Below are 27170 nucleotides of genomic sequence, written 5' to 3'. Positions count from 1 at the left end.
ATATAATATAAATACATATATTCTTAATTTACGGTTCATTTTTAATACAAAAGTGTAAATGCATTTCTATAATATTAAATAAAATTGAATTATTGTATTGGTTGATTAAAACATTTTGAAAAAAAAAGAATGATAAAAATTATGTTTTAAATTTATTTAGTAATAATATAAAAAAAATTTAAATGCAACCAAATTATAAGGATGGTTCCACTTACAAACTTGTATAAAAAATATTGCAAATTTATGTCAAAATCATCGTGTTGCTTTATATCTTATCTTTTCTATATTATATTTTGTTTAATATAAATATTATTTGTTTATATTTTATTTACCAATAATTGACCGACTTAAAAATTAATTACGTTTTATTTATATAAAAAAATATTGCAAATATATGTCAAAATCATCATGTTGCTTTATATCTTATATTTTCTATATTATATTTTGTTTAAAATAAATATTATTTGTTTATATTTTATTTACCAAAAATTGACCGACTTACAAATTAATTAGGTTTTATTTAGATAAATTATTATATTTTTTAAGTTTCATCTTATTTTATAAATTAATTATTATTATTTGTTTATTTTTCAGACATATCATGAAGTCGTTTAATTCTAAAAAGAGTAGAAAATTAAATAGTTTTTATTTAGATAATATAAGTAACATTAACTTGTCCACTGTATCAATCGAACAAGCTTCAACCACTACAAATGTTATTACTTCAGCTAACAATGGTACGTTTTTTCTTTAACATTTATTTATAAATTTCTTATTACAAACATTTTAACGCCTAAATAGATCATTTAATAACATATAAATATGATTTATATTGACATAACAAGAAAAAGCAAATACATTGCCTTCTTCATCGACCACTGAATATTCATCATCTGCGGTATTTGTTAACAACGGTCACAAAGGTACATTTCTTTGTTCACTATTATTATTCATTATATATTATTACGAAAAAATATAATGTTAACCAACTTTCAATTATTTTTTATTTTACATTTTATATCATATACTTTTATTTCTTATGCAGAAGCAAACCATAATATGTACTATTTGCAAGCAAGAGAGAAAAGAAGACAAAGAAAATTATATCTGGATAATAAGAAATCGAAGAAAATGAAAACAAAATCGAGTGTTCTCAATCCATCTGCTTCAACTGTTTTCAAAAACACGGATAACTGTAATTTACTTATTTTATTTTTCAATTTTTACACTACATTTACCTATATAAAAAAAATGCTTTATCATCATTTTATATTATTGCCTACATTCTAATTATATTTTATAACGTATGTCTTCCATTTTTATAACAAGTTTCTTTTACAGATCAATCAAAAGAGATTGTTCATCAAAATGAAAATGTCAATCCATATAAATCACGTGGAAAACAAAATTCACCCCTACAATCATCTTCTTTGTATATAAATGTTAGAACTCCGTTATCTAACATTTCAAATGGTAATAACTTTTTTTTTTTTTCAAAACTTACTTTAGTCCACTTTCTAATAAATTTATATATGATCGCTATTTTTTTACAGTTAATGTTACATGCAGAAATGCATCTACAATAACTGCTTCTTCATCATCAATCAAGTTAAGTACAGGATGTCATAAATTAAAAAGAAAGTTGAAAGATTTATCTCTTATTCCATTGATTGACTTGACAACAGATGTAGAAAATATACATGAAGTCCTTACTGATAACCTAATAGTTGGTATTTCCAAAGGTAATCACTATGTATACCTGTTTTTTTTCTGTTACAAATAAAATACCATATTTTATAAACTTAAAATTTTAAATACTTTACTTATACCGTTTTATTTTTTTACAGAATATTTGGATCATGGTGATCAAATTGTTGTATGTAAAACATGTCATGCAAAGTTATGGAAAAATGAATCTATTAAAGGAAAACAAAAAGGGAACACAAATTATTCATTATGTTGTGGTTATGGCAAGGTTCAACTACCAGATTTAAAGAAACCACCACCAAATTATGAAAAAATGTTTCGACTAACAGATTCTAAAAGCAAAAACTTCATGAAAAACATTCGACGTTACAATTCAATGTTTTCTTTTACGTCGATGGGTGGTAAAATAGATTCTTCAATCAATAAAGGAAATGCTCCATACATTTTCAGACTTGGTGGCCAAAATTATCATAGTATTGGAAGCCTTTTACCACCAAATGGATCGCAACCGAAATTCTCTCAGTTATACATTTATGATACCGAGAACGAAAATTCAAATAGACAAAAATGCTTTGGGTATATTTTCAAACTTCTTATTCATATTTAATTTTTATATTTTTATATTTATTTTTACTAATATTATGTATATATTCAATTTTTTTAGTGGGGAAAAGCATCAATCTACATCCATTGATAATGATATTATTGAATATTTGAAGGTGATGTTAGATTCAAATAATGTCTTGGTTAGGTCTTATAGAATGGTAAGAGATGTTTTTCAGAAAAATCCTCAAGTTGATGTGAAGTTAAGAATTATTGGAAAAAGGGATCGAGATGGAAGGACATATAACCTACCAACTGCTTCTGAGGTTGCTGCTTTAATTGTAGGTGACATTTCTGATTCAGTTCAAAATAGAGATATTGTTGTTCAAACGAAATCCGGATTTCTACAACGTATCAGTGAATTGCATCCTTCTTATCTTCCTCTCCAATATCCGCTACTATTTCCATATGGTGATGATGGTTACAGCGTTGATATTCTTCATAGAGGTGTTACATCTACAAAAAACAAGCGGGCGAAATGTACAATGAGAGAATTTTTCGCTTTTAGAATTCAAGACAGGGATCATTCGTTCTCACTAATTTTAAATTCAAAAAGGTTATTTCAACAATTTTTGGTGGATGCGTATACTATGATTGAAAGTGAGAGATTGTATTATATACGCAGGCAACAACATGTTCTCAGATGTGATTCTTATGAGAATTTACGTAACCAAAAAGCTCAAGGAAATACAAATATCTCCAACATTGGCCAACGTGTCATATTACCTTCATCATTTACTGGTGGTGCGCGCTATATGCTGCAAAACTATTTGGATGCCATGTCGCTTTGTAAATGGTTTGGATATCCTGATTTATTCATAACCTTTACGTGTAATCCCAAATGGCCTGAGGTTAAAAGGTTTCTTAAGGATACTTCACTTCAACCAGAAGATAGACCTGATATACTATGTAGGTTGTTCAAGATCAAGCTTGATGCATTTATTAAAGACCTAAGGGAGAATCACATTTTCGGCATTATTCAAGCAGGTAATTGAATTATCTTTTATTCATAATCCATAAAAGTTTAAGTTTTTTTTAATATTTTTTCTTACGGTCTATTACAATTTTATTTTGTTCAAAATGTTTTGCAGTTGTTTATACAATAAAATTTCAAAAAAGAGGTTTGCCGCATAGTCATATATGTCTATTTATGCATTCTGAATACAAGTTACCGACTGTTGAATTTATCGACCCGATGATTTCCGCCGAGATACCAAACAGAGATGAAGATCCAGAATTGTATTCACTTGTGAATGAGTTCATGATTCATGGTCCATGTGGAGCTGAGAATATCAATTGCCCATGCATGGTGGACGGAAAATGCTCTAAAAACTTTCCAAAGCAATTCTGTAACCATACGTCTGTTGATCAAAATGGTTTTCCCTTATATAGGAGAAGAAACGATGGTCATTTTGTTGAAAAATCGGGTGTGCATTTGGATAATAGAAATGTTGTTCCATACAACAAGTATGTATTGAGAAGATATCAAGCACATATTAATGTTGAATGGTGCAATCAGGGGTCTTCTATAAAATATTTATTTAAATACATAAACAAGGGACCTGATAGAGCTACAGTTGTCGTTGAACAAAGCAATAATGAATGTGATAATAATGATACGGTCGATGAAATCAATGAGTATTACGACTGTAGATATCTATCTGCCTGTGAAGCATCATGGCGAATTTTTACATATGATGTTCATTACAGGTATCCTTCTGTGGTTAGACTGCCTTTTCATCTGCCTGGTCAACAACAAATTGTTTATGGGGAAGACGATGATATTGACGATGTTCTCGACAAAACTTCTGTTGCTTCTTCAATATTCACAGCTTGGATGGAGTGTAATGCAGTTAACAGTGATGCACGGAAACTTACGTATGTTGAATTCCCTACAAAGTTTGTTTGGCAATGCGGTGATAGGATTTGGAAGCCACGGGAGGTAGGAAAGTGCATTGGTAGAATTCATTCGGTTTCACCTAATCTAGGGGAAGCCTATTTCTTAAGAATTTTGTTAAATAAGGTCAAAGGTCCGAAATCATTTGAAGAAATCCGCACAGTAAATGGTGAACTATATTCTTCTTTTAGGGATGCTTGTTATGCTCTTGGGCTCTTGGATGATGACAACGAATACATCGATGCAATCAAAGAAGCAAGTCATTATGGATCTGGTTTTTACCTACGATTTTTATTTGCTACATTATTGATGTGTAACAGTATGTCTAAACCGGAGGTTGTTTGGGAAAACACATGGGAATATTTAGCAGATGGAATTCTTTATAACCAACGACAGAGATTCAAATCTCCAGGTATTAAAGTTTTATTATTATTACTATTTATTTAAAAACTCAATTATTTATTTTTAAACATACATTAACTATTATTTTAATTATAAATAAAAATTGTTAATAATAATTCTAATTAATTTGCTCTTTATCCTCCAGACTTATCACTCAATGAAGATCAACTTAAGAACTTAACTTTGTTCGAGATAGAACAAGTTTTACTAAGGAACAATTCCACTCTCAAAAATTATAAAAACATGCCTATCCCAGATGTAGATTCTGTTTCTTCTTCAAACAATTGACTTATCACTGAGGAGTTAGATTATGACATTCCTGTTATGAAGGCTGAGTTTGATCGTATGTTTCTTGCATTGACAAATGAGCAGCGTCACATTTTCCTTGATATCATGGGTGCAGTTAAAGAAAATAAAGGAGGTGTCTTCTTTGTTTATGGTTATGGTGGGACTGGTAAAACTTTTTTATGGAAGACAATATCTGCAGCTATTAGATGTGATGGTCATATTGTTTTAAATGTTGCTTCAAGTGGGATTGCTTCATTATTATTGCCTGGAGGTAGAACAGCACACTCTCGATTTATAATTCCATTTGAACTAACAGAGGATTCTGTTTGTAAAATAAGTCGAGATGGTGACCTCGCTAGGTTATTGAGAAAAACCTCTTTGATAATTTGGGATGAAGCTCCTATGGTCCATAAGCATGCATTTGAAGCTTTAGATCGAAGTTTGAAAGATGTATTTAGGTCTGAAAATTCTAGCAACTCAGATATTCCTTTTGGAGGGAAAGTTATTGTTTTTGGAGGAGATTTCAGACAGATTCTACCTGTTATTCCTGGTGAAAGTAGACAAAACATTGTTAATGCTTCTTTAAGTTCTTCATATTTATGGGAACATTGCAAGATCCATAAATTAACAAAAAACATGAGGCTAACTGTTGGAAAGGATCAATCTGATATAGAAAAAATCAAAGATTTTGCAGAATGGTTGTTGGATATAGGAGAAGGCAAACTTGGTGGTATCAACGATGGTGAAACAGTTATTGATATTCCAGATGATATTCTCATTGATGATCCACATGATCCTATAGGTTCATTAATCGACTTTGTATATCCTTCAATTTTGGAAAACTACAACAATACAAGTTATTTTCAAGAAAGAGCAATACTTGCTCCAAAGAATGAAGTCGTTCAGGAAATAAACGATCGTTTGTTATCGAAGTTTCCAGGAGATGAGGTTGAATACTTAAGTTCAGATAGTATATGCCAATCTGAATTTGTCCATGATCAGTTTGATGCAAATTTATATTCACCTGATGTTTTAAATGGTCTAAAGGTATCAGGTTTACCAAACCATAAGTTAGTTTTAAAAATCGGTGTTCCAGTTATGTTGCTGAGAAATATTGATCAGAAAAATGGCTTATGCAATGGGACAAGACTCCAGGTTATATCATTGGGCAAACGTGTTATTGAGGCGCGTATCATATCTGGAACTAATATTGGAAACCGTACTTTTATTCCAAGAATGTCTTTAACTCCATCAGAAAAGAAGATTCCCTTCAAATTCCGAAGAAGACAGTTTCCATTGGCTGTATGTTTTGCAATGATGTAACGCCCGGGTTTTCAGGGCTAAGCATTTTTGTCAATGTAATAGTCTAGGTCAACTATTGTAACTCTTTTTGAAGTAATAAATATAAAATATTTGAGTATTATGTGAATTATGTGTGTTTATGTGTTTATTATTTAATTATAAATGTATAATTAATAAAGAATAAAAATGAGCGTCAAAATTAAAGTGTGAGATAATCCTGATATCTCTACATAAAGTTGTAGAATACGTCTCAAGGTTTCCGTACATATAAAGAATGCCGAAATCCGAGCTATAACGAAGAAGTTATGGCCCGCCGAAGTTTTTACGGCAAAACCGGCACGACACCGGGAGACGTAAATAGTGAATTTACGATAGAAGACTTTTTAGCCTTATCAATCTAAACAAAAGTCGTAGAATATGTTAAACTAAGAACATCGATAAAAAGAACGCCCAAATCTGACTTCGTATGAAGAAGTTATGATTTTTCTAAGATTCGGCTTAGCAGTGCACGACCTGAAACTCGAATTTTAGTTCGAGCGGTTTTTGGCTTACGCAACGTAAATGAGAGTTGAAGATCTCATTAATAGGAAATCAACGGTAAAAAGACAGACAAAAACAGAGTCCGTATGTAGAAGTTATTAATTTTACGCAGACGTTTAACAGTATAATCTCCTTGTACTGTTAAATTTAAGATCGATCGAGAATTGGCTGACGGTGTCAAAATGAAAGTTGTAGATCTTATTATTACCTACGCGTGGATATAAAGAACGTCAAAAACGGAGGTCGTATGTGAAAGTTACGGATTTTAGAAGTCGGAAGTGTGCTGTGCGAAAATGGGTGATGTGGCACAATCTTGGCCATTGCTTTCTCCCCAAGGCTTGCCACCAGATGGTGACATGTGGCACCAAGTTCAGCCACATTTCACCCTATAAATACCACCTCTCCCACCCTCATTTTCTTCACACCTTTCCCATTCTTTCTTCTCTTTACTCTCTCTCTCTCTCTAGAACCTCTCTCTAGCCCCGAAATCCCCCGAAAAGCCTAGGGAACCTCCCTAGCACGAGGCGGAAGCCCCGGAGTGCTCGAAGGCTACGAGAAGAAGAGCTTTTCGGCTCGGGAACGCTGCTCCAAGCAAAGCCCGGTTTTCTATAAAACCCGCTGTAAGTGAGCTACGCCTACGCTATTTTTAATATAGCTTTTATTTAATTATAGTAACGTTATTAGGAACTTATAATAAATACTTGGGCTATTATTATGAGTTATATAAGTATTTTTTTGACGCTTATATAATAATAATAATAATAGCTAGACTATTAATTAGTCTCGACGAATAATAAACTAAACTCTAGTGGTAATAATACTAGGTTTCGTCGAAGAAAATTCTTTTTAAGAAGCGAAGCGCTGTCTGAGTTCGGAATCACCACCTTTTCAGGTGAGTGCAACCTGTAGGTGTTTATTTGAACTGTGTGTTTATTTGAACTGTGTGCTCACCAGATGTACTCCATCCCCCACATGGTTGCCTATTAGGACATTTATTGCTGAGGAATCCCCTTAGTAGTAGTGTCCGTCCCGATGATGATCCTTAGGCTAGGTCCCTTATGATAGGTGTTTAGGGACGTAAAGTGAGGATAACGGGAACGGGTAATCGGGTTATTGTTGATCGATGAAATTAATAAACTATTTATTGTGGGTTGAAAACCCTATGTGCTCACCAGGCTCCCAAGCCTGACCCACTCAGTTTTATGTATTACAGGTAGTGGCGCTTGAGCATATATATGATGTTTGGACGAGGGATTACGGATATAGGCCTGTAGATATGAAATAATGTAGTAAGGCTTGTATTGTACTGTTTATGCTTTTGATCTGTACGAACATGACATCCCGAGTCTTTTAATGAAATACATTTCTATGGAAATGCTTTTGATAAATCTTTATCATATTATTGTTTTGGGACAAATTCCGCAACACTTTTATTTAAAATGTTACTCTGATTTTTAAACAAAGCATAAACAAACCGGTCTTTTCTGGCCGTGATTTTGGGGATGTCACAGTTGGTATCAGAGCATTAGTTTAAGCGAACTAGGAATTTGTAGGATTTCTAGACTTAAACTTAGAATGCTAAGTGATGATTGTGAGGTGTGAGCACTAGCCTATTTTAGGAATTGTGCGTAAAATGCTTTTATGTGCTAAATGCTTTGTGCATAATATGCTGTTATTTGTTCGGATCTATGGTCTGTTGCCGACCGGATCTGGAAAGCTTATGTGTTTAGGATCCTAAGCGTTTAACTACGATATTAGAACTAGCATATAAACGTTTCGGAGTGATAAGAATGATTTAAACGTCAATCATAAGTAAAGGTCTAGATTCACCTTATTCTGTGTATAGATCAAGATGGCAAGGATCCGTAGCGGAAACGTGAATGCAAATGGAAATAGAAACCAACCCCCAGTGATTGAGCAAATACCGGTTGTGGAAGCCGCTTCTGAGCCAATAACGATGGCCGGAGTGCAAGCGATGATCTAGGCAATGTTGGATCGTCAAATGGAGGAAACCAAACGTTTGATCCAGCAAAATCGAGAGGAAGCGACTATTCAGATCGAACGGCCCGAGTTAAATGAAGGGCAGACTGAGGAGGGGAACTACAGTGGGACTGTTGGTCAAGTCAACCCACCAATAGTTCGACAAAACAACCAATATGACGAAGTCGAGAGGAATGGATGCAAGTACAAGGATTTTCTGACTTGCAAGCCATCGACTTTCACTGGAAAGGAATCATTTATGGTGTATGGGGACAAACGCAGAGTAAATTCTGGAATCATATCCCTGATGAAAGCCAGGAAATGTTTGTCCAAGGGATGTGCATCATACTTGGCATTCGTAATCGATGCTAAGAAGGAGAAGAAAGAGGTGCAGAATATACCGGTTGTGTGTGATTATCCGGAAGTCTTTCCCGAAGATCTTCCCGGATTACCACCTGATAGACAAGTAGAGTTCCGAATAGACTTGTTACCAGGGACGACACCAATAGCGAAAGCACCTTACCGATTAGCACCGACGGAGATGAAGGAGCTTATGACGCAACTTCAGGAGCTGTTGGACAAAGGTTTCATTCGACCTAGTTCATCACCCTGGGGAGCTCCGGTGTTATTCGTGAAGAAGAAGGACGGAAGCATGAGAATGTGTATAGACTACCGAGAGCTGAATAAGGCAACGGTGAAGAACAAGTATCCATTGCCGAGGATTGATGACCTATTCGATCAGCTGCAAGGTTCGAGCTACTTCTCAAAGATCGATCTTAGGTCAGTATATCATCAGCTGAAGATGAGAGAGCAGGATATTGAGAAGACTGCATTCAGAACAAGATATGGACACTACGAGTTCTTGGTTATGTCATTCGGACTAACCAATGCTCCCGCAGCATTCATGGATTTGATGAATAGGGTCTGTAAACCATTCCTCGATAAATCTGTGATAGTGTTCATCGACGACATTCTTATTTACTCGAAAAGCCAGGAGGAGCATGGCAAGCATCTACGAGAAGTGTTGGAGGTGTTAAAGAAGGAGAAGCTTTTTGCGAAGTTCTCCAAATGCGACTTCTGGATACGGGAAGTCCAATTCTTGGGTCATGTTGTTAACCAAGAAGGAATAATGGTTGACCCCGCCAAGATCGAGGCTGTAATGAAGTGGGAACGTCCGAAGAGTCCCACGGAGGTTCGAAGCTTTCTAGAATTAGCCGGATATTACCGACGATTTATCCAAGGCTTTTCTTCGATAGCTGCTCCATTAACAGCTTTGACCCATAAAGGAGCTACGTATACATGGAGTGAGAAACACGATGAGGCGTTCGAGAAGCTAAAGAAGAAGTTATGTGAAGCACCGATACTTTCTCTACCCGATGGAGTTGAAGATTTCGCGGTTTATAGTGATGCATCTGGAGTCGGGTTGGGTTGTGTTCTGACCCAAAGAGAAAAGGTGATAGCATACGCATCTCGACAATTGAAAGAGCACGAAAAGAACTACCCCACTCATGATCTGGAGTTGGCAGCGGTAGTATTTGCCTTAAAGATATGGAGGCATTACCTCTATGGCACGAAGTGTAAGCTCTTCACTGATCATAAGAGTCTCCAGTATCTCTTTAATCAGAAGGAGTTGAACATGAGGCAACGACGTTGGCTAGAACTTCTCAAGGACTACGACTGTGAGATACTTTACCACCCAGGTAAAGCAAATATTGTTGCTGATGCTCTCAGTCGGAAAGTCAATCTTGAAAGAAAAAGGCCAAGAGCGTTAAGAATTGAAGTCGTCTCGACGATTGTGGAAAGTATCAGGAAAGCTCAAGAAGAAGCCTTAGAAAAGAATGACCGAAAGGAAGAACGTTTGGGAAAAACGTTAGTGTTCGGTACAAACAGTCGAGGACTGAAGGTATTCCAAGATCGAATCTGGGTACCTAAGATGGGAGGAATATGAGATCTTCTAATGGAAGAAGCACACAAGACCATGTACTCGATTCATCCCGGTAGCACTAAAATGTATAGGGACCTAAAACCCTACTACTGGTGGCCGACGATGAAGCTCGATGTTGCGAAGTATGTGGCCGAGTGCGTAACATGCGCGAGGGTTAAGGCACAACATCAGAAACCGTATGGGAGTTTAGAACCTTTACCTGTACCCATGGGTAAATGGGAAGACATCACCATGGATTTTGTGACTAAACTGCCCAGAACGAAGAACGGACACGACATGATTTGGGTAGTCGTGGATCGTTTCACCAAGAGTGCACACTTCATAGCCGCCAACGAGAAGTGGTCTATGGATAAGCTCGCAAACGCTTACGTGAAGGAAATTGTAAGACTTCACGGTGTCCCTCTTACGATTGTGTCAGATCGTGATAGTCGTTTCACGTCAAGGTTTTGGAGGAGTCTACAAGAGGAGTTGGGTACAAAGTTGTGTTTGAGTACTGCTTACCATCCGCAAACTGATGGTCAGAGTGAAAGAACGATTCAGACGTTGGAAGACATGCTGAGAGCATGTACCCTCGAATTCCAAGGGAATTGGGACGAGCACTTACCTCTGGTAGAATTTTCCTACAACAATAGTTTTCACTCGAGCATCAAGATGGCACCTTATCAGGCCTTGTATGGACAGAAGTGTCGTACGCCGTCTTGTTGGCTTGAAGCCGGAGAGAAGCAGTTTATGGGCCCCGAGATAGTCCATGAGACTGCTGAGAAATTGAAGGTGATTAGGGAAAGAATGTTAGCAGCTCAGGATCGTCAGAAGAGCTATGCTGACAAGAAAAGACGACCGATAACCTTCGAAGTTGGGGATTCCGTTTTACTTAAAGTCTCACCGTGGAAGGGACTTATACGATTTGGGAAACGAGGAAAGTTGAGTCCAAGGTTTATTGGACCGTTCAAAGTTCTTCAGAAGATTGGGAACCAAGCTTACAAGCTGGAATTGCCCGAAGAACTCAATGGTATTCATAACACCTTCCATGTGTGTTATTTGAGGAAATTCATGGGAGATGTTCCCGACATAATTCCAATCTCGGAATCAAGGATGGATGAGAATAAAAGGCTGATCGAAGAGCCTGAGGCAATTATTGACCGTAAGACTAAGAAGCTACGACGCAAGATGGTCAACTTGGTGCTAGTCCGATGGAAACATTCGAATGGGCCGAATCTCACTTGGGAAACAGAGGATGACATGATGAGTCGCTATCCACATCTGTTTGCTGATGCATGATTCCGGGACGGAATCATCCTAAGGGGGAGAGAATTGTAACGCCCGGGTTTTCAGGGCTAAGCATTTTTGTCAATGTAATAGTCTAGGTCAACTATTGTAACTCTTTTTGAAGTAATAAATATAAAATATTTGAGTATTATGTGAATTATGTGTGTTTATGTGTTTATTATTTAATTATAAATGTATAATTAATAAAGAATAAAAATGAGCGTCAAAATTAAAGTGTGAGATAATCCTGATATCTCTACATAAAGTTGTAGAATACGTCTCAAGGTTTCCGTACATATAAAGAATGCCGAAATCCGAGCTATAACGAAGAAGTTATGGCCCGCCGAAGTTTTTACGGCAAAACCGGCACGACACCGGGAGACGTAAATAGTGAATTTACGATAGAAGACTTTTTAGCCTTATCAATCTAAACAAAAGTCGTAGAATATGTTAAACTAAGAACATCGATAAAAAGAACGCCCAAATCTGACTTCGTATGAAGAAGTTATGATTTTTCTAAGATTCGGCTTAGCAGTGCACGGCCTGAAACTCGAATTTTAGTTCGAGCGGTTTTTGGCTTACGCAACGTAAATGAGAGTTGAAGATCTCATTAATAGGAAATCAACGGTAAAAAGACAGACAAAAACAGAGTCCGTATGTAGAAGTTATTAATTTTACGCAGACGTTTAACAGTATAATCTCCTTGTACTGTTAAATTTAAGATCGATCGAGAATTGGCTGACGGTGTCAAAATGAAAGTTGTAGATCTTATTATTACCTACGCGTGGATATAAAGAATGTCAAAAACGGAGGTCGTATGTGAAAGTTACGGATTTTAGAAGTCGGAAGTGTGCTGTGCGAAAATGGGTGATGTGGCACAATCTTGGCCATTGCTTTCTCCCCAAGGCTTGCCACCAGATGGTGACATGTGGCACCAAGTTCAGCCACATTTCACCCTATAAATACCACCTCTCCCACCCTCATTTTCTTCACACCTTTCCCATTCTTTCTTCTCTTTACTCTCTCTCTCTCTCTCTCTCTCTCTCTCTAGCCCCGAAATCCCCCGAAAAGCCTAGGGAACCTCCCTAGCACGAGGCGGAAGCCCCGGAGTGCTCGAAGGCTACGAGAAGAAGAGCTTTTCGGCTCGGGAACGCTGCTCCAAGCAAAGCCCGGTTTTCTATAAAACCCGCTGTAAGTGAGCTACGCCTACGCTATTTTTAATATAGCTTTTATTTAATTATAGTAACGTTATTAGGAACTTATAATAAATACTTGGGCTATTATTATGAGTTATATAAGTATTTTTTTGACGCTTATATAATAATAATAATAATAGCTAGACTATTAATTAGTCTCGACGAATAATAAACTAAACTCTAGTGGTAATAATACTAGGTTTCGTCGAAGAAAATTCTTTTTAAGAAGCGAAGCGCTGTCTGAGTTCGGAATCACCACCTTTTCAGGTGAGTGCATATTTACTTTCAACTTACACATAGATATGAAGTATTTAATATAAATTACGTGCTATTTATGCATATTATCTGAATACTTGCTATCTATGCTGGATGAACGTTTTATACATGTTTTCAAAGATTTAAACTGTATATATGTATTTTATATCTACAAAATGTGTTGGGTAAAACATGGGTAGATGTAATAGTTGCTGTGTGACAAAATAAAATAATGAGAGGCCTCGTTATAGATGTTATTGATGATCCAGTCATCTAGCGGAGTATAGATGACGACCACGGACTATTCTAGACAGTCCAGTGGAACACTAGCAGGCTCGCAACCTGTAGGTGTTTATTTGAACTGTGTGTTTATTTGAACTGTGTGCTCACCAGATGTACTCCATCCCCCACATGGTTGCCTATTAGGACATTTATTGCTGAGGAATCCCCTTAGTAGTAGTGTCCGTCCCGATGATGATCCTTAGGCTAGGTCCCTTATGATAGGTGTTTAGGGACGTAAAGTGAGGATAACGGGAACGGGTAATCGGGTTATTGTTGATCGATGAAATTAATAAACTATTTATTGTGGGTTGAAAACCATATGTGCTCACCAGGCTCCCAAGCCTGACCCACTCAGTTTTATGTATTACAGGTAGTGGCGCTTGAGCATATATATGATGTTTGGACGAGGGATTACGGATATAGGCCTGTAGATATGAAATAATGTAGTAAGGCTTGTATTGTACTGTTTATGCTTTTGATCTGTACGAACATGACATCCCGAGTCTTTTAATGAAATACATTTCTATGGAAATGCTTTTGATAAATCTTTATCATATTATTGTTTTGGGACAAATTCCGCAACACTTTTATTTAAAATGTTACTCTGATTTTTAAACAAAGCATAAACAAACCGGTCTTTTCTGGCCGTGATTTTGGGGATGTCACAAACTAATCTAAACAGTCTAGTCGAACACTGACAGGTTTGCAACCTGTATGTGATGAATTTACGAGTTCATGCGTGTAACGCCTGTGTTTCCGGGCTTGCCGTTATTAGCAATATAATAGTCTAGGTTAACCTTTGTAACCCGTTTTGAAATAATAAGATTGTATTATTTGAGTATTATGTGTTTTGTGATTAATTGCTTAATTATGTGGTCTGATTAATTAAGAATAAAAATAAGCGTCAAAATTTAAGTGTAAAATAAACTTAATATCTTTGATCTATGTTGTAGTAGTTGAAACGAGGTTTCCGAATATATATAGAACGCCCAAATCTGACTTCGTATGAGGAAGTTATGATTTATCGAAGTTCCGGCTTAGCGGTGTGCAGCCCGAAATACTCGATTTGAGATCGAGCGGTTTTTAGCCGAAGCAATCTAAATGAGAATCAAAGATCTCATTGTTGGTATCAAAGCGATAAAAAGTTAGGCGAGAACGGACGTCAAACGAAGAAGTTATGAATTTATAACGAAAGTTTCTGTTGCGGCCTATTAAAAATAAGTAATAAAAAATAAAGTCAAAATTAGCCGACGGAGTCTAAACGAAAGTTGTAGAGTGTAGTCTCACCTTTCCGTGGATATAAAGAACGTCGAAAACGGAGTTCGTATGAAGAAGTTATGAATTTCCGAAGTTTATTAATCATTTTGTATTTAAATTTAAATCAAAAATTCGGAAGCATTATCCGAAGGAGTCACCGATCTGATCCGAGGTACGCCCCGCGTACTCGAGTACGCCCAGCGTACTCCGAGGGATGTCGACACTCGCACTCGAGCACTTCGGATACGTAAGCAATGACGTTTTGGGCAGTACGCCCCGCGTAACGCAGTACGCCCCGCGTACTCCGAGGCTCCAGCCTCCTATAAATAGGATGCGAGGGTTCCGGGTATTTTTGCCAATTCCCTCTCATTTTCGTGTCGAAGCTCTGCATTTTTACCCCCGAAGCTACCCCGAAGCCCCGGTATCATACTCTAGCCTCGAGGCAAGTCCCGAGATCCCGAAGATCCCGAGAAGCGCGGTTCCCGAGTCGAAGCTCTGCCCGCGAGAAGTTCAATTTTCGAGGAGATCTTCCAGATCTGCTGTGGATTACTACTTCTATAAGCCGTAGTGCTGTCCGATCATCTTCTGATCAAGTGAGTGTGTAGTTATTTCTTCTAATACAATAATACGAAGTATTTTATATAAAAATACGTGCTATGTGTATATATTTGGTTGTGTTATGTGTGAATGAGTATTCACTCTCTTCTATCTTACAGATTTGCTTATTTCTTTATGAGATATGTGTTATGTGTGTGTGTGCCTCATCTGTTATGTGATATATGTGTTGATTAAAGCATGCTATACAGGTTTTCTTTAAACTACGTATGAATATATATATTTTATCTACTAATATGTTGGGTAGAACATGGGTAGATAGTTGGTGTGTAATAAACAGATGAGAGGCCTCGATGTTGTTGTTGTTGTTGATCTAGTTATTCAGCGGAGTATGGATAACGACCACGGACTCTTTCTAGACAGTCCAGTGGAACGCTAGCAGGTTCATAACCTGTAGGTGTTGTGAACGATGTGTTCACCGGTGTACTCTATCCCCCTCATGGTTGCCTTTAGGATATCTATTGTTGAGGAAACCCCTTCGCAGTGATGTCCGTCCCGATGAAAATCCTAGATTAGGTCCCTTGAGATAGTTGTTTTAGGGACGTAAAGTGAGGATAACGGGAATGGGTAATCGGGATAGTGATTGGTTGGTGAAATTAAATATAACTTATTTATTGTGGGTTGAAAACCCTATATGCTCACCAGGCTCCCAAGCCTGACCCACTCAGTTTTATTTGTATTACAGGAAGTGGCACAAGGGCGTAAGATGGATGGATCATCTTGTTGTTTTGTTTACAAGTCTGTATATGTATATATTTGTTGAATGACTTGTAATGTTTATCGTTTATGCTTTATGGTCTGTATCGGAACATGACATCCCGAGTTTTGATTATATAATGAAATGCATCTCTTGATGAAATGCTTTGATAAATATTATTTTATCATGTTTTGTTTTGGGAACAAATTCCGCAACTCTTTCAAATCAAAAGGATTTACTCTGAAAATATTTAAAAGCATAAATGAAAATCGGTCTTTTCTGGCCGAGATTTTGGGGATGTCACAGTTGGTATCAGAGCATTAGTTTAAGCGAACTAGGAATTTGTAGGATTTCTAGACTTAAACTTAGAATGCTAAGTGGAATTTTGAGATGTGTGTCTGTTGGATTTTAGACACGAGCACTAGTTTATTTTAGGAAAGTTGCCTAAAATGCTTTATGTGCTAAATGTTATATGTTGCAATATATGATATTATTTGTTTGGATCTACGGTCTGTTGCCGACCGGATCTGGAAACCTTATGTGTGTAGGATTCTAAGCGTATGCCTACGTTATTAGAACTAGCATGTAATCGTTTGGAGTAATAAGGTGAAATTATTCGGTGTAGATCAAAAATGGTGAGAACAAGGAGTGGCGTTGGAAACGCAGATGAAAACAGGAATCAATCGCCAGTGATTGAGCAAATACCTGTTGTAGCAGCAGCACCAGAACCAATAACAATGGCTGCGGTGCAAGCCATGATTCGGGCTATGCTAGCCGAACAAAGGGAGGAGATGCGACAAATGTTGCATAATAATAGGGATGAACCTATCATACCTATTGAGGAACCTGAATTGATTCCCGAGCAATCGGAGGAAGGGAACAATAGTCGCATGGTGAGTCAAGTTGGGACTCAAGAGGAACGAAGGAACGATCCGGAAAGGAGAAACAACAAGGATGGGCGTATGTACAAGAATTTCTTGGGCGCCAAACCGCCAAGTCTTTCTGGGAGCCCAAAGCCTGTTGAGATAATGGATTGGATCTCCGAAATGGAGATGGTATTTGAAAGTTGCGACTGTAGCAACAAACAGAAGACCGTATTTGCGGTTAGACAACTGAAGACTGGAGTCTTGAGTTGGTGGAAGTTGTTGGCAGATACTATGCCACGAGGAGAAGCCCTGAAAATGTCATGGGAGGAGTTCTTGGAACAGCTGAGGGTGCAGTATTGTTCAGAGATAGATCTGATTGATCTGAACAATGAGTTTCAAAACTTAAAGAAAGGGAAGATGAGCATAGATGACTATGCTACTGCATTTACTGAGAAGATGAAGTTGTTTCCGTACCTAGTGCCGACGGAACTCTCCAAGATTGAGAGGTTTGCTAACGGATTGCCTGCTGACTTTGGTCCGACAGTCAAAATGGCAACCACTCTGAAAACAGCTGTTCGTGCAGCTAAGAATGTGGAGGCCCAGCAGAAGGAAAAGGGTCTGAAAAGAATAGATGTTGGAGAAAAGAGGAAGTTTGATGGAACTTCAGGGTCCAACAAGAAAAACAAGTTCTCGAAGTCTGGTTCGAGGGGAGGTGGAGGTGAAGCGAAATGGTGCGACAAATGTAAGAAGAAGCATCATGGAAGATGTGAGGTGGCGAACACATGCTACAAGTGTGGAAAGCCAGGGCACTATGCCAATGAGTGTACCCTCACAAAGAAAGTTTGCTATGGTTGTGGTGAGGAGGGTCATATGTCAAGGGACTGCCCGAAGAAGAAGGAGGCAGCTAGACCCAACATTCCGCCAAAGCCAAAGGCGAGAGCATTCCAGATGACACTGGAAGCTGCTAAAGATGAAGCTGATGTCGCTTCAGGTACCTTTCTCGTTAACGAATTGCCTGCCCAAATTTTATTTGATTCTGGAGCCAATTACTCCTTTATATCGCATGAATTTGGTAGAAAGCTAGCTTTGCCTGTTGTTAGACTAGATAATGCTTTATTAGTCGAAGTTGCTAGTGGCAAGTTTGTACCTGTTAGCTATCGCATGAAAAAACATCTTAATTGATCTGAATGGGAATAAGTTCCACGAGGAATTATTGCCTATCGAACTTAATGGTTTCGACATCGTATTGGGAATGGATTGGCTTAGCGCCAACGACGCCGAAATTTTATGCAAGAAGAAAATAGTCAAAGTAAACCCGCCTGGGAAAGATTCGTTTATGGTGTATGGAGATAAACGCAGAGTGAATTCTGGAATCATTTCATTGATGAAAGCCAGAAAATGTTTGACCAAGGGGTGTACATCGTATTTAGCATTCGTGATTGATGCTAAGAAGGAAAAGAAGGTGATGCAGAATATTCCAGTTGTGTGTGATTATCCGGAAGTATTTCCCGAAGATCTTCTTGGATTACCGCCTGATAGACAAGTGGAATTCCGTATTGACTTGTTGCCAGGAACAACGCCAATTGCGAAAGCACCTTATCGATTAGCACCGACGGAGATGAAGGAACTAATGATGCAACTTCAGGAGTTATTGGACAACGGTTTCATTAGACCTAGTTCATCGCCCTGGGGAGCTCCGGTGTTATTTGTAAAGAAGAAAGATGGAAGTATGAGAATGTGCATCGATTACAGAGAGCTGAACAAGGCAACAATAAAGAATAGATATCCGTTGCCGAGGATTGATGACCTGTTTGATCAATTGCAAGGTTCGAGCTATTTCTCGAAGATCGATCTTAGGTCAGGATATCATCAGCTAAAAGTAAGAGAGCAAGATATCGAGAAGACTGCATTCAGAACTAGATATGGACACTACGAGTTCTTGGTTATGTCGTTTGGACTAACCAATGCTCCAGCAGCGTTCATGGATTTGATGAATAGGGTTTGTAACCCGTTCCTTGATAAATCCGTGATAGTGTTCATAGACGACATTCTGATTTACTCGAAAAGCCAGGAGGAGCATGGCAGACACTTGCGAGAAGTGTTAGAAGTCTTGAAGAAGGAGAAGCTGTATGCTAAGTTCTCCAAATGTGATTTTTGGATTCGTGAAGTCCAATTCTTGGGTCACGTGGTCAACCAAGAAGGGATAATGGTTGATCCAGCGAAGATCGAAGCTGTGACGAAGTGGGAACAACCGAAAAGTCCCACGGAGATTCGAAGCTTTTTAGGATTAGCCGGATATTACCGAAGGTTTATCCAAGGCTTTTCTTCGATCGCTAGTCCATTGTCAGCTTTGACCCACAAAGGAGCTACTTATGCTTGGGGTGAGAAGCATCAGGAAGCATTTGAGAAGCTAAAGAAGAAGCTATGCGAGGCACCGATACTTTCTCTACCCGATGGAGTTGAAGACTTCGCTGTCTATAGCGATGCGTCTGGTGTTGGTTTGGGTTGTGTTTTGACCCAAAGAGAAAAGGTGATAGCATATGCGTCTCGACAGCTGAAAGAGCATGAAAAGAACTACCCGACTCATGATTTGGAGTTGGCAGCGGTAGTTTTCGCTCTGAAAATATGGAGGCATTACCTCTATGGCACGAAGTGCAAACTTTTCACTGATCATAAGAGTCTCCAATACCTCTTTAATCAGAAAGAATTGAATATGAGGCAACGACGCTGGCTAGAGTTACTCAAGGACTACGACTGTGAGATACTTTACCATCCCGGTAAAGCTAATGTTGTTGCTGATGCTCTCAGTCGGAAAGTCAATCCCGAAAGGAAAAGGCCAAGAGCGTTGAGAATTGAAGTTGTATCAACTATTTTGGAAAGTATAAAGAAAGCTCAGAGCGAAGCTTCTGAGAAGAATGACAGAAAGGAGGAACGTTTGGGCAAAACGTTGGTGTTCGGTGTAAACAGTCATGGACTGAAGGTGTTCCAAGATCGGATTTGGATACCTAAGACAGGAGGAGTCAGAGATCTTCTGATGGAAGAAGCTCACAAGACCATGTACTCGATTCATCCGGGTAGCACTAAAATGTATAGGGACCTGAAACCCTACTACTGGTGGCCGACGATGAAGCTTGATGTTGCAAAGTATGTGGCCGAGTGTGTGACTTGTGCGAGAGTCAAGACACAACATCAGAAACCGTACGGGAGTTTAGAACCTTTGCCTGTGCCTATGGGTAAGTGGGAAGACATTGCTATGGATTTTGTCACTAAACTGCCCAGAACAAAGAATGGTCACGACATGATTTGGGTGGTCGTTGATCGATTCACTAAGAGTGCGCATTTCATAGCGGCCAGGGAGAAATGGTCTATGGAGAAGCTTGCGAATTCTTACGTGAAGGAAATTGTGAGGCTTCACGGTGTTCCGTTAACGATTGTGTCGGATCGTGATAGCCGTTTCACATCGAGGTTTTGGAAAAGTCTACAAGAGGAATTGGGTACCAAGTTGTGTTTAAGTACAGCTTACCATCCGCAGACTGATGGTCAGAGCGAACGAACGATACAAACACTTGAAGATATGCTGAGAGCATGTACTCTGGAATTCCTAGGTAATTGGGATGAACATTTACCGTTGGTAGAATTTTCCTATAATAATAGTTTCCACTCGAGCATTAAGATGGCACCTTACCAAGCTTTGTATGGACAGAAGTGTCGTACGCCGTCTTGTTGGCTTGAGGCTGGGGAAAAGCAGTTTATGGGACCGGAGTTGGTTCATCAAACTGCTGAAAAGTTGAAAATAATTAGGGAAAGAATGTTAGCGGCTCAGGATCGTCAAAAGAGCTATGCTGACAAAAAGCGAAGACCGATGACCTTTGAAGTTGGAGATTCGGTTTTGCTTAAAGTCTCGTCGTGGAAGGGACTTATAAGATTTGGTAAAAGGGGAAAGTTAAGTCCAAGGTTTATTGGACCGTTTAAAGTTCTTCAGAGGATTGGGAACCAAGCTTACAAGCTCGAACTACCAGAAGAACTGAATGGAATTCATAACACTTTTCATGTGTGTTATTTGAGGAAGTTCACGGGAGAAGTTCCCGACATAATTCCAATTTCTGAATTGAGAATTGATGAGAACAAAAGGTTGATTGAAGAACCAGAGGCAATTGTTGACCGAAAGACTAAGAAATTGCGACGCAAGATGGTTGGGTTAGTGCTTGTCCGATGGAAACACACGAATGGGCCGAATCTCACCTGGGAGACGGAGAGTGACATGATGGGTCGCTATCCGCATTTGTTTGTTGATGTGTGATTCCGGGGACGGAATCATTCTAAGGTGGAGAGAATTGTAACGCCTGTGTTTCCGGGCTTGCCGTTATTAGCAATATAATAGTCTAGGTTAACCTTTGTAACCCGTTTTGAAATAATAAGATTGTATTATTTGAGTATTATGTGTTTTGTGATTAATTGCTTAATTATGTGGTCTGATTAATTAAGAATAAAAATAAGCGTCAAAATTTAAGTGTAAAATAAACTTAATATCTTTGATCTATGTTGTAGTAGTTGAAACGAGGTTTCCGAATATATATAGAACGCCCAAATCTGACTTCGTATGAGGAAGTTATGATTTATCGAAGTTCCGGCTTAGCGGTGTGCAGCCCGAAATACTCGATTTGAGATCGAGCGGTTTTTAGCCGAAGCAATCTAAATGAGAATCAAAGATCTCATTGTTGGTATCAAAGCGATAAAAAGTTAGGCGAGAACGGACGTCAAACGAAGAAGTTATGAATTTATAACGAAAGTTTCTGTCGCGGCCTATTAAAAATAAGTAATAAAAAATAAAGTCAAAATTAGCCGACGGAGTCTAAACGAAAGTTGTAGAGCGTAGTCTCACCTTTCCGTGGATATAAAGAACGTCGAAAACGGAGTTCGTATGAAGAAGTTATGAATTTCCGAAGTTTATTAATCATTTTGTATTTAAATTTAAATCAAAAATTTGGAAGCATTATCCGAAGGAGTCACCGATCTGATCCGAGGTACGCCCCGCGTACTCGAGTACGCCCAGCGTACTCCGAGGGATGTCGACACTCGCACTCGAGCACTTCGGATACGTAAGCAATGACGTTTTGGGCAGTACGCCCCGCGTAACGCAGTACGCCCCGCGTACTCCGAGGCTCCAGCCTCCTATAAATAGGATGCGAGGGTTCCGGGTATTTTTGCCAATTCCCTCTCATTTTCGTGTCGAAGCTCTGCATTTTTACCCCCGAAGCTACCCCGAAGCCCCGGTATCATACTCTAGCCCCGAGGCAAGTCCCGAGATCCCGAAGATCCCGAGAAGCGCGGTTCCCGAGTCGAAGCTCTGCCCGCGAGAAGTTCAATTTTCGAGGAGATCTTCCAGATCTGCTGTGGATTACTACTTCTATAAGCCGTAGTGCTGTCCGATCATCTTCTGATCAAGTGAGTGTGTAGTTATTTCTTCTAATACAATAATACGAAGTATTTTATATAAAAATACGTGCTATGTGTATATATTTGGTTGTGTTATGTGTGAATGAGTATTCACTCTCTTCTATCTTACAGATTTGCTTATTTCTTTATGAGATATGTGTTATGTGTGTGTGTGCCTCATCTGTTATGTGATATATGTGTTGATTAAAGCATGCTATACAGGTTTTCTTTAAACTACGTATGAATATATATATTTTATCTACTAATATGTTGGGTAGAACATGGGTAGATAGTTGGTGTGTAATAAACAGATGAGAGGCCTCGATGTTGTTGTTGTTGTTGATCTAGTTATTCAGCGGAGTATGGATAACGACCACGGACTCTTTCTAGACAGTCCAGTGGAACGCTAGCAGGTTCATAACCTGTAGGTGTTGTGAACGATGTGTTCACCGGTGTACTCTATCCCCCTCATGGTTGCCTTTAGGATATCTATTGTTGAGGAAACCCCTTCGCAGTGATGTCCGTCCCGATGAAAATCCTAGATTAGGTCCCTTGAGATAGTTGTTTTAGGGACGTAAAGTGAGGATAACGGGAATGGGTAATCGGGATAGTGATTGGTTGGTGAAATTAAATATAACTTATTTATTGTGGGTTGAAAACCCTATATGCTCACCAGGCTCCCAAGCCTGACCCACTCAGTTTTATTTGTATTACAGGAAGTGGCACAAGGGCGTAAGATGGATGGATCATCTTGTTGTTTTGTTTACAAGTCTGTATATGTATATATTTGTTGAATGACTTGTAATGTTTATCGTTTATGCTTTATGGTCTGTATCGGAACATGACATCCCGAGTTTTGATTATATAATGAAATGCATCTCTTGATGAAATGCTTTGATAAATATTATTTTATCATGTTTTGTTTTGGGAACAAATTCCGCAACTCTTTCAAATCAAAAGGATTTACTCTGAAAATATTTAAAAGCATAAATGAAAATCGGTCTTTTCTGGCCGAGATTTTGGGGATGTCACAGTTGGTATCAGAGCATTAGTTTAAGCGAACTAGGAATTTGTAGGATTTCTAGACTTAAACTTAGAATGCTAAGTGGAATTTTGAGATGTGTGTCTGTTGGATTTTAGACACGAGCACTAGTTTATTTTAGGAAAGTTGCCTAAAATGCTTTATGTGCTAAATGTTATATGTTGCAATATATGATATTATTTGTTTGGATCTACGGTCTGTTGCCGACCGGATCTGGAAACCTTATGTGTGTAGGATTCTAAGCGTATGCCTACGTTATTAGAACTAGCATGTAATCGTTTGGAGTAATAAGGTGAAATTATTCGGTGTAGATCAAAAATGGTGAGAACAAGGAGTGGCGTTGGAAACGCAGATGAAAACAGGAATCAATCGCCAGTGATTGAGCAAATACCTGTTGTAGCAGCAGCACCAGAACCAATAACAATGGCTGCGGTGCAAGCCATGATTCGGGCTATGCTAGCCGAACAAAGGGAGGAGATGCGACAAATGTTGCATAATAATAGGGATGAACCTATCATACCTATTGAGGAACCTGAATTGATTCCCGAGCAATCGGAGGAAGGGAACAATAGTCGCATGGTGAGTCAAGTTGGGACTCAAGAGGAACGAAGGAACGATCCGGAAAGGAGAAACAACAAGGATGGGCGTATGTACAAGAATTTCTTGGGCGCCAAACCGCCAAGTCTTTCTGGGAGCCCAAAGCCTGTTGAGATAATGGATTGGATCTCCGAAATGGAGATGGTATTTGAAAGTTGCGACTGTAGCAACAAACAGAAGACCGTATTTGCGGTTAGACAACTGAAGACTGGAGTCTTGAGTTGGTGGAAGTTGTTGGCAGATACTATGCCACGAGGAGAAGCCCTGAAAATGTCATGGGAGGAGTTCTTGGAACAGCTGAGGGTGCAGTATTGTTCAGAGATAGATCTGATTGATCTGAACAATGAGTTTCAAAACTTAAAGAAAGGGAAGATGAGCATAGATGACTATGCTACTGCATTTACTGAGAAGATGAAGTTGTTTCCGTACCTAGTGCCGACGGAACTCTCCAAGATTGAGAGGTTTGCTAACGGATTGCCTGCTGACTTTGGTCCGACAGTCAAAATGGCAACCACTCTGAAAACAGCTGTTCGTGCAGCTAAGAATGTGGAGGCCCAGCAGAAGGAAAAGGGTCTGAAAAGAATAGATGTTGGAGAAAAGAGGAAGTTCGATGGAACTTCAGGGTCCAACAAGAAAAACAAGTTCTCGAAGTCTGGTTCGAGGGGAGGTGGAGGTGAAGCGAAATGGTGCGACAAATGTAAGAAGAAGCATCATGGAAGATGTGAGGTGGCGAACACATGCTACAAGTGTGGAAAGCCAGGGCACTATGCCAATGAGTGTACCCTCACAAAGAAAGTTTGCTATGGTTGTGGTGAGGAGGGTCATATGTCAAGGGACTGCCCGAAGAAGAAGGAGGCAGCTAGACCCAACATTCCGCCAAAGCCAAAGGCGAGAGCATTCCAGATGACACTGGAAGCTGCTAAAGATGAAGCTGATGTCGCTTCAGGTACCTTTCTCGTTAACGAATTGCCTGCCCAAATTTTATTTGATTCTGGAGCCAATTACTCCTTTATATCGCATGAATTTGGTAGAAAGCTAGCTTTGCCTGTTGTTAGACTAGATAATGCTTTATTAGTCGAAGTTGCTAGTGGCAAGTTTGTACCTGTTAGCTATCGCATGAAAAAACATCTTAATTGATCTGAATGGGAATAAGTTCCACGAGGAATTATTGCCTATCGAACTTAATGGTTTCGACATCGTATTGGGAATGGATTGGCTTAGCGCCAACGACGCCGAAATTTTATGCAAGAAGAAAATAGTCAAAGTAAACCCGCCTGGGAAAGATTCGTTTATGGTGTATGGAGATAAACGCAGAGTGAATTCTGGAATCATTTCATTGATGAAAGCCAGAAAATGTTTGACCAAGGGGTGTACATCGTATTTAGCATTCGTGATTGATGCTAAGAAGGAAAAGAAGGTGATGCAGAATATTCCAGTTGTGTGTGATTATCCGGAAGTATTTCCCGAAGATCTTCTTGGATTACCGCCTGATAGACAAGTGGAATTCCGTATTGACTTGTTGCCAGGAACAACGCCAATTGCGAAAGCACCTTATCGATTAGCACCGACGGAGATGAAGGAACTAATGATGCAACTTCAGGAGTTATTGGACAACGGTTTCATTAGACCTAGTTCATCGCCCTGGGGAGCTCCGGTGTTATTTGTAAAGAAGAAAGATGGAAGTATGAGAATGTGCATCGATTACAGAGAGCTGAACAAGGCAACAATAAAGAATAGATATCCGTTGCCGAGGATTGATGACCTGTTTGATCAATTGCAAGGTTCGAGCTATTTCTCGAAGATCGATCTTAGGTCAGGATATCATCAGCTAAAAGTAAGAGAGCAAGATATCGAGAAGACTGCATTCAGAACTAGATATGGACACTACGAGTTCTTGGTTATGTCGTTTGGACTAACCAATGCTCCAGCAGCGTTCATGGATTTGATGAATAGGGTTTGTAACCCGTTCCTTGATAAATCCGTGATAGTGTTCATAGACGACATTCTGATTTACTCGAAAAGCCAGGAGGAGCATGGCAGACACTTGCGAGAAGTGTTAGAAGTCTTGAAGAAGGAGAAGCTGTATGCTAAGTTCTCCAAATGTGATTTTTGGATTCGTGAAGTCCAATTCTTGGGTCACGTGGTCAACCAAGAAGGGATAATGGTTGATCCAGCGAAGATCGAAGCTGTGACGAAGTGGGAACAACCGAAAAGTCCCACGGAGATTCGAAGCTTTTTAGGATTAGCCGGATATTACCGAAGGTTTATCCAAGGCTTTTCTTCGATCGCTAGTCCATTGTCAGCTTTGACCCACAAAGGAGCTACTTATGCTTGGGGTGAGAAGCATCAGGAAGCATTTGAGAAGCTAAAGAAGAAGCTATGCGAGGCACCGATACTTTCTCTACCCGATGGAGTTGAAGACTTCGCTGTCTATAGCGATGCGTCTGGTGTTGGTTTGGGTTGTGTTTTGACCCAAAGAGAAAAGGTGATAGCATATGCGTCTCGACAGCTGAAAGAGCATGAAAAGAACTACCCGACTCATGATTTGGAGTTGGCAGCGGTAGTTTTCGCTCTGAAAATATGGAGGCATTACCTCTATGGCACGAAGTGCAAACTTTTCACTGATCATAAGAGTCTCCAATACCTCTTTAATCAGAAAGAATTGAATATGAGGCAACGACGCTGGCTAGAGTTACTCAAGGACTACGACTGTGAGATACTTTACCATCCCGGTAAAGCTAATGTTGTTGCTGATGCTCTCAGTCGGAAAGTCAATCCCGAAAGGAAAAGGCCAAGAGCGTTGAGAATTGAAGTTGTATCAACTATTTTGGAAAGTATAAAGAAAGCTCAGAGCGAAGCTTCTGAGAAGAATGACAGAAAGGAGGAACGTTTGGGCAAAACGTTGGTGTTCGGTGTAAACAGTCATGGACTGAAGGTGTTCCAAGATCGGATTTGGATACCTAAGACAGGAGGAGTCAGAGATCTTCTGATGGAAGA

At 39.0% G+C, this 27170-nt stretch overlaps 2 protein-coding genes across 2 annotated transcripts; both read left to right on the top strand.

Moving 5' to 3' along the window:
- The first annotated feature begins 601 nt into the window (after window positions 1–601).
- LOC145075509 (uncharacterized) lies at window positions 602–4897 on the top strand. The gene is made up of 9 exons (XM_079021733.1): window positions 602–737; window positions 846–923; window positions 1046–1195; window positions 1342–1473; window positions 1554–1742; window positions 1848–2283; window positions 2372–3297; window positions 3402–4619; window positions 4755–4897. The coding sequence occupies exons 1-9, from the start codon at window positions 602–604 to the stop codon at window positions 4895–4897; spliced, it is 3408 nt and encodes a 1135-aa protein (XP_078877859.1).
- A 36-nt stretch (window positions 4898–4933) lies between these two features.
- LOC145075508 (uncharacterized) lies at window positions 4934–6220 on the top strand. The gene has a single exon (XM_079021732.1). The coding sequence runs from the start codon at window positions 4934–4936 to the stop codon at window positions 6218–6220; it is 1287 nt and encodes a 428-aa protein (XP_078877858.1).
- The last annotated feature ends 20950 nt before the right edge of the window (window positions 6221–27170 follow it).

The sequence above is a fragment of the Lactuca serriola genome, chromosome 9 (genome assembly GCF_051521515.1).
Source record: "Lactuca serriola cultivar US96UC23 chromosome 9, Lser_US96UC23_V15, whole genome shotgun sequence".
Taxonomy (NCBI): Eukaryota; Viridiplantae; Streptophyta; class Magnoliopsida; order Asterales; family Asteraceae; genus Lactuca; species Lactuca serriola.
The sequence above is the reverse complement of the archived record's forward strand: the minus strand, read 5'-3'. Positions and strand labels throughout refer to the sequence as shown.

What these genes read in the sequence shown, in the direction of transcription:
- LOC145075509 (XM_079021733.1), top strand. Translation starts at nt 602, where the DNA reads ATGAAGTCGTTTAATTCTAAAAAGAGTAGAAAATTAAATAGTTTTTAT. An exon ending in TTTCAAAAACACGGATAACT is followed by an intron (nt 1,196 to 1,341) that starts GTAATTTACTTA and finishes TTTCTTTTACAG; the next exon opens with ATCAATCAAAAGAGATTGTT. An exon ending in GTTATCTAACATTTCAAATG is followed by an intron (nt 1,474 to 1,553) that starts GTAATAACTTTT and finishes ATTTTTTTACAG; the next exon opens with TTAATGTTACATGCAGAAAT.
- LOC145075508 (XM_079021732.1), top strand. Translation starts at nt 4,934, where the DNA reads ATGAAGGCTGAGTTTGATCGTATGTTTCTTGCATTGACAAATGAGCAG.